The following is a 9,305-nucleotide window of genomic DNA, read 5'->3' on the forward strand; positions in this document are numbered from 1 at the left end:
TGGGGCCTCCTTCCGGCGGGCGAAGTTAACAGGAGGGTTAGATTCGAGGCCTTTAATCTCTGTTGCCACCTCAACGTATCGGATTCGAAGATGCTGCAGTGCATGTAAAAAAAAAAATAATTTCAATTAATATCATTGATTATCGATCTCTGGATGATCGATTCAGTCTCATCGATTTTAGTTGGATATCCTATCATGGCACCATGACCCCAGGAGCATGCTGCAGATTGAGCATGTAAGTAACAAGGCAAAGTTGTTATATATAACTGTCATATGTGAACATATTTAATTAATTATTAGTAATCGTGTATCCGTGTTGGGTGAGCTAATCTCGTTATCTCAGGTGGAAAATAATTTTTTTAGTAAGGAAATTGAGATGTAACTGTTTCACTAAAGCTATATGAGTTGGGAGCCCTCGAAGGGTTCAAAGAAGGGGGGCGTACGCCCAACAGAGGATCCCTTGTAGTAACGCCATCTAGAGCGACACCTCCGGGAAAGCTTCTTCCAGACAAATCGAGTGTCAAGTATATGCCATGGGAAATGGCTCGGTGGCATGTAGCTGCTCGAGACTTTGCTCATGAATAAGTAGCATGTCGGTTAATTCTTTTATGCTTACTCATTCACTTTTGGTTGTTATGGCAACCACTATAGATACATACTTGGATCTAAGTCCTCCAAGGATGTAAAGCATCATATCGATCTTTGGAACCCGATGTCCAGTGCCTGTGAGATCATCTGAGATAGATTTTATCTTTTGTAAATATTCGGTCATGGATAGCCCGCCCTTCTTCACTAGCTATAGTTGAAGACTGAGTTGCATGAGGTGTGCACCAGATTGTAAAGCTACTATTTTCTCCAACGATGTCCATAAGCGCCTTGAGGTGGTGCAAGGGGGGCCAATAACTTGACCTAAAACTTCCTCTGACAGTGTTGACAGAAGCCAACTGAGAAGACGTTGGTCTTGCTGCTCCCCAATTGCATATTCGGGATTGGCTTTGATCTCCTCTACACCGTTTCATTTCGAGTTACTATCGTCTCGACTAGGATTACATACTCTCATTAGTTGCATATTTGGGTAGTGAACAATGTCATTAGTTGTAGATTTCCAGCCATAGGATCATTGGAATTCTCCTTATGGCTCTAACAAAGACGAATAAATGGATAGAAGGATATTAATTCTTGTCGTACAACCACTATTGTTGACCCATGTAATAGTTTAATGCTAGGATATCGATCGTGAATCCAGCAGCTACTATAACAGACTTTCCTTAATAAAAAACTAATTTAATATCATACTTGATCTTAGTCAAAAAATCAAGAAAAAGTATGTTTTTTAATATTACCAACTCAAGGTATTTATAGAAGCTTCTATGCTCACAGTGTTACCACTGCCGCAGCTAAGTCTCGAACTATAGGCCAAGAAAAGTATGCTTTGTGGTATTACCAACCCAAGGTGTTTATAGAAGTTTGTTCGCTCACAGTGTGGCGCAGCTGAATCTCGAACTCTAAATTCCTGATTGATTAATAAGAGAAATTCTCAATACACCCCAACTAAATCTCGAACTATAGGGCCGAGAAAAATATGCTTTCTAATATTACCGACCCAAGGTGTTTATAGAAGTTTCTTTACTCGCAGTGTTGTCAATTATAAGATGTGGGACTAAAGAGAACTCTAGATTTCTAATTGATTAACGAAAAAAATTCTTAATAATACGCCGCAGCTGAGTCTCGAACTCTAGATCCTTGATTGATTAATGAGAAAAATTATCAATAATACATTACAGCTAAGTTTCGAACTATAGATCACTGATTGATTAATGAAAAAAAATTCAATAATACACCGCGACTGAGTTTTGAACTTTAGATCCTGATTGATATGTTTGTGTAAATATTAATAAACCTTAAAATCATTTTCGAATGTGCAAAATAAATATATTAATATAATTTTATTTTGAACTTCATTAAAATTAATTATTAAAAAGGATATGATACGGTGCATAATGGTAGGATCTGATTGTCAGAGGTCAAGGGGATGTGGTAGTCAGAAGTCAAGGGGATGTAACAGTTAGAAGTCAAGGGGACGTGATAGTCAGAAGTCAAGGGGACGTGTCAGTCAGGAGTCAAGGGGGTGTGGCAGTCAACATACGGAGTAGGACCACACGGAGCCATTCGACGTATAAAGCCAGGGCGGGGTTTATCGGTCAGGAAACCAGGTCTGCGGCAGAACGAGTGATTAGAGCGAAGCCTGACCTGGCTTTACCGGTCGGGTTTCCTCTAGCTAGATCGCATAAACAGACTTTGTTGGGACCGATGTGCCCGCTACAGGGGGGTGAATAGCGGCTCACCCAAATCGTTCGCTTCCTACGTTGTTAGTTTGCGCAGCGGAATAATACAAAAATAAACAAGCTAAACAAAATACAAGACAAGAAAGAATGCAAACCAAGCTACACGATCATTTACGTGGTTCGGAGATAAAGCTCCTACTCCACGGCGTGTCTGTAAGGTGGACGATCCCTATCCGTCGGTGGATTACTCCCCGGAAGACCTCCGGCTAGCTCAAACTCCTTGTGGGTGGAGAAACCTCACCACAAACTCACCAAGACCTCTTGGACACAAGGAAAACTCTTGAGCACTTGTAGACTACTAATTAGACCTTAACCAAGTCTAATTTCGTCACCTTGGCTGGCCATACCAAGCTCCTTCTTATAGATCTTGGAATAAATCAGAACCTGATTTGCCCGTTACCAGTCGACTGATCCTTGCACCAGTCGACTGGTGCCAGCCCAACGGCTATCTCAACGGCTCTGCTACAGTACACCAGTCGACTGCTGCAGTCACCAGTTGACTGCTACAGTAACGCTACAGTGCTGCTACAGTAACGCTACAGTACTGCTATAGTAAACCCTAATTCTAGGATTTTACCTCGAGTACATTCACTCAGCACTCGTTCTCGCCCGACCAACCTAGACCTAGCCTTCTAGCCTCCTCCATCAGCCTTGCGTCCCTCGGATGCCTCCCCATCCTTCACGTCTTGCCTTCTGGAGCTTCCATCGGCCTTGTCATTGTTGTCGGGTCTTCCTTTGCCAAGAGGTCGCGCCTCCGGGACTTCATCCATTGCCAAGTCACACTTGGACTTACGTTGCCAAGACTACATGCTTGGACTTACACCGCCAAGACTCATCCTTGGACTTTCCTCCTTTTCCAAGATCACACTTGGACTTACGTTGCCAAGACTACATGCTTGGACTTACACGGCCAAGACTCACCCTTGGACTTTCTTTGTTGTACCTGTATCCTGCACACTCACAATGCATATCAAATACAATAATAAACCTAACTTAAACCTTTGCCCAAACATCAAAACTTAGGGCACCTAGATTGCTCCAACAGACTTGTCCTTCTCGGTCGGGTCTGAATCAGGATAGCAGGGAGAAAGGCACTCTGGTCGTGTCCCTCCGTCCATCCAGTCTGTTCCTCAGCACTTAGCATACTGACCCGGGTTGCCTCAATCACTCCCAGGCGGGACAGGAGGTGATACACGACAATAGGTCAGAGAATCTTACCCACCTGTCAGAGAATAACTACTTCATGTCAAGGAATATTTCAACGGTTAGGGTCATCTGCAAATAGAACATTCCCTCAGTCTATAGGAGAAGGCCACGTGTCCTCCACCACTCGACAAATCCTGACACCGGACACCCTCTGACAGGGGTCAGTGTTCAGAAGATACACACTGTCATATAAAAAGGGGCGTCCTCTCCCTTACGCAGGAAAGCTCACTCGCACACTTGTCTACTTTTCTTCTTCCTTCGTACACTATTATTTTGGGGAAAAAAGTACCTGACTTGAGCGTCGGAGGGCCTACTCCAGGAATTTTTTTCTTGATTTTTGATCTTTAATATTCCGCGTGCTTGTCTAAGTGTGCGCAAAGTTCTAGTACCACCGGCTCAGGCCCAGAAGTCCTTCAGAGCCACGTGGAGGTCTGTTATCTGAAATCCGCACAACCGCAGCATCACAGTCTTTCCTCCGTCAACACCAGGGACACCTCATCCAACTTTCATCCTATTTAAATTTCGAACAAGATCAAGATATATTCTTAATAAAATAATAAAATATATCAGATAATATAGAAATAAATCACAGTCAATTACTCTCTCCATCATATACAGAGTGATAGATATCGATAGACAGTGAGTAAAGTAGCTGCAATTGTTAACGACCATAAGTACTTGTTGCCACAGGCCAAGAAAGCTTAATGTTCCATTTTAAAACGATTTGTCTAAAGCTATAAAGGAGTATGCATGCCAAAATATTCATTTTAAACTCAAAAGGAATTATTGAATTAGAATATTCTTTAAGAGACTTCTACGTACGCGCCTGTGATATTATTTTATTCGAGATAGTTGCTTCTGATCAATCCATTTCAAATTTAAAAAGTAACTTTTTTTGTATTTAATTTACTTTTGCAGAATCAATGATATACTTTTATCTATTCAAAATAATTTAAATTTGGTATTTACAAAAGGTTAACAACGTGTTAAATTCTAGTTTCCCAAACTAGAGATATTTAATTAAATTAAGAATAAGTGAAACTTAAATGTGCACAAAAGACAAAACTTTTTGTTTTTTGTTTTAAATTCATGATGGCCAGTGATACCAAAACTCGTTAGGGTATATATATATATAATTTTAATTATGTAATTATTAAATAATTAATTAATCATATACTTAAAATTATAAAAAATAAAATATAATCTAGATATTTTTAAAATTATTTAGTTCAACTTAAATAATATAACGAAAGTTTATTTGTGTAAAGATTTTAATATATAATATGATTTAATATTTTATTATGTTATTCTTTATTACAAAAATAATTATGCATATTATTTTTATTTCTTTTTAAATTATTATTATTATTATTACTTTACATATTTCTTTTTTTACGTTTTTTTTACATTTTTTTTGTTTTTTTAATTTACGTTTTCCTTTTTCTTTTTCTTTTTCTTTTTTTCTTTTACGTTTTTGAGTTCGTTTTTCTTTTTTTTCCATTTAGTTTACGTTTTTGTTTTATTTGGTTCGTCTTTCCATCTGTTTTTTGTTTGAAGTTCGTTTTTCGTTTTTTTCACGTTTTTTTTAAATTTAATTTAGTTTACGTTTTTCCTTTTATTATTATGTTTTTTAGTTTACGTTTTTCTCTTTTATTATTATTATTATTTTAAGTTTACTTTTTTTTTTACTTTAAAATGAATTTTTAGTTATAAAAAATTTTAGGGGTATTTTTAGTTTAAAAAACTCCGTTAATTTTGGAATAAAAAAAATCTTTTTTTTTTTCCGAGATTTTTTTTATTCCGGTTTGTATGTCTTTTTTTATTGATGTATCAGGCGTGAATAGAATTATCAATTATCTAAATTAAATAAAATTTTCATCAATAAAATTAAATAAATAACTAAGATTATTAAAAATAATCCTCATCAAACGCACTCTCAAACTCATACATCAGATACATACTACGTTTTATAAAAAGTTAAAAAAAACTCTTCAATAGAATAATGACAATAAAAATAAAAAATATTAATATAATATGAGTCATATATTATAAAACAACTGTCACATTTTAGTACAAATAAGAATATAAATGATTCAAAAACCAGGTCGGGCCTCTCTCTAGGCTTGGGCGAAAAATGTCTCTTTTGGGCCTTATTCCAAAGTACCAATTCTCATTGCACTTGCAATTAAGCAACAAACTTCAGTCTATCAATCCAAAATCGAATTCACAAGCAAAAAAGATATTTAAACAAAAAAATCGCAAACGCCGATTTCTCTTGCATTTATGTATATGTATTCATAAAGTAGTATGAGTTCCAGTCCACTGGATGTTCTTAGACTTCTTGGCCACCGGACTCGAATTATCGCCGAAGATCTCATTCTCTTGTTTCGCCTCCACTTGGCTTCTTCTCTTCTTCTTCCTCTTCGACCGCAGCGAGGATGGAGGCTTCCTTGGCGCCGGAGGACACCGAAGAGGCAGCGGAATTCTATGCCTCGGAGAAGTCGGCGTGCTGTAGCCATCCCGAGTTTTCTCGTCGTCGTTGCCGGCAGCAACGCTTTGCTTTTGTTTGAACTCGAGATCTAACTCTGGCCCCGCTGCTACATTCAGCCGCTCCCCAAGCACCTCCTCTTTGTTTGTACTCTCTTCGATCCCTCCTCTTGGATCCATCGATTTGCTCTTCTCCTGGAACCTGTGCTATAGGATTTAAGATTTTGGCTGCTTCACATGCATGCTTTTGATCAGAAATGAAGTGGGTTGGAGCTTTAGAAGGCAAAAACTAGGATTAAAAAAGCTCAATGGAGACTCGGTTGCATCATTGCAGCTCATGCCTTCCTCCCCCTTCCGTCATCATTATGCTTCCAGCTCAAGCTATCATCATCTCTGGCAGCTGCGAGTAGAATGCTTTTAGAATTGTTTAATTTAGTCTCTGCATAGTTTTCTGTTCGATTAAGGAACGCAAGACACAAATCATGAGTGGAGCATTCTTGCGAGACTAAGTTTCAGTAATAGCTGATAAATTCCATGTCTAATCCGTGACCAGAATACATGGACCAATTGGTCATAGTGCTCGAATAAAGAATGAATCTGATTGAATCAGATCAAAAGAACATATCCTATACATGGATCAAGAATCCACTCTCAATTTTGTATTTACAATCACACATACGATCTCCATACACGTCCTTCCAAGGAGATAACTACGATGGAAATATCATCATGATACCGTCGTCGATCGCCTTGTGGAATTTCAAGCAACTCATGGAAGTCCATACCTGGAAGAAAAAAAAAACAGAGAGACTGGTTTGAGCAAACTAATGTGAATGAACATAAAGCATTGAGTTAAATTGTCAGTAATGCGTCTTTACCGGCTTCCTTAGCAGCTCGGCAGAGAACCTCTTCGACAAGGTGTTGAGCGGGATCGCCATCAGGTGTCGTTGCGAGGAAGGCCTCGACTCGAGCAACCGCCTCTTCATTGGTGAAATACTGGTGAAGTCCATCAGAAGACAGTATCAGAAACTTGTCCTTGGGGTCGAGCTTGTGGTGATACAGAAATGGCATGCAGGTGATGTATGGCGACGTTCCGACGTAGTTTATTCTGAACATCTCTAGAAGGGCATCGTTCCATTTTGGCTGAGAAGAGGGATCCCAAGTATCAAAGCATAAGTAAGAGGAGTTCATGAATAGAACGCCAAGAAGCAGTCATACCTGTTTCAGGAAACCGGCGCCGAAAGCTCTTGTGACCTTCAGTGAGCCCTTCACGCGTTGGTTGGAGATTGCAGACGCATCATCGGAATGTTCGTCCTTAATTCTTTGAACTTCCTGAATATGTGCCATTGCCAAGATGTATAACATAAAAAATTTCTTCTTCTTAGTAGGTAGCATTACAATTTAAATGGTACCTTTGCAACTGAAGTGGTATGATCTGAAGTAAGCTGCAAAGCTGATAAGCTGGGCATTTGATCAAATAGAGCTTCTTCGTTAATGCTTTCGAGATCTTGTCCTGCCTTGCCTTGTCCAGCCTTCCTTGCTAAAATGGCGCGGCTGTCGCCCACGTTCATCAGGTACACGTCGTCCCCATTCATCAGCATCACGAGCACGCAGGAGCCCATGAGGGCTAGCTCGGGATTCTCCGGCACCAACTTGTCGGCGATGTCCAAGAAGGACTCCTCCGTGCTCCTTAGAGCTCGGTAGAGAGCCTTCAGCACTCGCGAGTGGTGGACTGTGCTCGATCGTCCGTTTTCGTGTTTCAGTCTCTCGTCGAGCTCGGATCTTTCTCTCTCAAACTCGCGCCTCGATCGCCGACGGTGCTCCTCCCACTTCCACCCCGCGCCTCTCGTCTTGCTTCTGCTATGACGGCCTCGATTGAGTCGGTCAGCAGGAGCAGGGGCGAGCAGATCGTTGATGCGGTCGTGGCTAAGTGAGTCTTCTCTGTCCTCCGGAAGCAGGACCTTGAGTTCTCGATGTACAGCCGAATAGAGATTGGAGAGGAGGTAATCGGTGGCGTCGGGGCCATTGAAGCCGTCGTAAATGCCGACGAAGAGCCAATCATGGTCGTCTGAGACGACCACGTGGACGCGATCCTCTCCTGCTTTCCCCTGCGCCCACTGGAGATTGCAGTCGGAGGATTTCTGGGAATCCGGCTCAACGGCGCCGACCAAAGCGGAATCTTTGAGCCCCTTCACCGGCGCGGCGTTCGATTCGCTCGTAGGGATGACCTTGCTGAGCAGGCGGAAGAGCGAGCGCGCCGACCGACCCCTCGAATGGGCTCGCCAGAGATGGCCGGAAAAGGACGAGGGCTTCTCGAGCGGGGCAGAGAAGAGGGATGCCCGGTGGTCGAGCGGCCCTGACAAGAAGCCCCTCTCCAGTGGGCCAGAATCGAACCCTTTATCTGCGGGGGAAGCGAAGCGCGGGACGGGGTGGAGGGCGACGAAGGAGAAGGAAGTGGAGCTCTCGAAGGCGGATGCCGCGGTAGATCCGGCGGCGTCCAGGAGGGCGGTCGAAAGCGCGGTGGAGGCGTTGGCGCTCACAGCGACGCCGGAAATTGATCGGAAGGATGCGGATCCCTCCACGTCGGCGGCATCCGGCCGGACGTAGCGGAAGGAGTGGCCGAGTCCCTCGTCGCAGGGGTCCCAAGTGACAGTAGCGGCTCCGTGGCGGTGCGCACCGACGAAGCAGCTCACGGCGAGCCTGCCAAGCCCGTTGCCCATGGAGCGATCGAGATCGAAGGCTCAGAGGAAGGAAGAGGAATCGCGCAGAGACGGGGGGGAGGAAATTGAGAATTGTTAAAGGAACGTCGTAGGGCATCTGCCTACTGGAGGAAATGGAGAGATTTTTCAGAGCTGAGTTGACTTATTTACGCGATTTGGGTGGTTGAAAGAAAATTAAAATTTAGAATTGAAATCTTGGAAAAGTCTCGGAAATAGCTCGATGCATGCGTTGACTTCGAAGCCATAGTCGCAGCATTCATTCTTGGAATAATTAAATTTATTAAGATTGAAAATAAGCAGGAGACTAATAACACGGTCCACATTGTCTGCTTCCACACTGGCGTTCATTCGTGTTAAACCTTAGAAGTCAAAGCCTGGAGTCCGATCAGATCGGGGTGGCGTGCCGGCGACGGCTGCTGGAGTTCGGGCTCCGCCCTCCATCTCCAGACAAGAACACGATTTTTCCACGCGTCAGAATTCGGCACGTCATCCATCCCCTTAACTCTTCACACGTGGAACTCTGTTTATGGAACCGATGGCACTTCGT

The 9,305-nt window shown here is 42.4% G+C and overlaps 2 protein-coding genes across 2 annotated transcripts; both read right to left on the reverse strand.

The window, feature by feature from the left end:
- Positions 1 to 5,846: 5,846 nt before the first annotated feature.
- LOC122001921 (cyclin-dependent protein kinase inhibitor SMR12-like) lies at positions 5,847 to 6,218 on the reverse strand. The gene has a single exon (XM_042556912.1). The coding sequence runs from the start codon at positions 6,216 to 6,218 to the stop codon at positions 5,847 to 5,849; it is 372 nt and encodes a 123-aa protein (XP_042412846.1).
- A 317-nt stretch (positions 6,219 to 6,535) lies between these two features.
- Positions 6,536 to 8,878, reverse strand: LOC122000686 (probable protein phosphatase 2C 4). The gene is made up of 4 exons (XM_042555103.1): positions 7,451 to 8,878; positions 7,257 to 7,370; positions 6,917 to 7,181; positions 6,536 to 6,823 (listed from the first exon to the last, which is right to left on the reverse strand). Exons 1-4 carry the CDS (start codon positions 8,756 to 8,758, stop codon positions 6,708 to 6,710), a joined length of 1,803 nt encoding a protein of 600 aa, XP_042411037.1. The 5' UTR covers positions 8,759 to 8,878; the 3' UTR covers positions 6,536 to 6,707.
- Positions 8,879 to 9,305: the final 427 nt, after the last annotated feature.

The sequence above is a fragment of the Zingiber officinale genome, chromosome 7A, assembly GCF_018446385.1.
Source record: "Zingiber officinale cultivar Zhangliang chromosome 7A, Zo_v1.1, whole genome shotgun sequence".
NCBI lineage: Eukaryota > Viridiplantae > Streptophyta > Magnoliopsida > Zingiberales > Zingiberaceae > Zingiber > Zingiber officinale.

Coding starts and splice junctions, on each gene's coding strand:
- LOC122001921 (XM_042556912.1), bottom strand. CDS start 6,218: ATGGATCCAAGAGGAGGGATCGAAGAGAGTACAAACAAAGAGGAGGTG.
- LOC122000686 (XM_042555103.1), bottom strand. CDS start 8,758: ATGGGCAACGGGCTTGGCAGGCTCGCCGTGAGCTGCTTCGTCGGTGCG. Junction 7,182..7,256: donor GCGCCGGTTTCCTGAAACAG/GTATGACTGCTT, acceptor CCCTCTTCTCAG/CCAAAATGGAACGATGCCCT. Junction 6,824..6,916: donor CCGAGCTGCTAAGGAAGCCG/GTAAAGACGCAT, acceptor TTTTTCTTCCAG/GTATGGACTTCCATGAGTTG.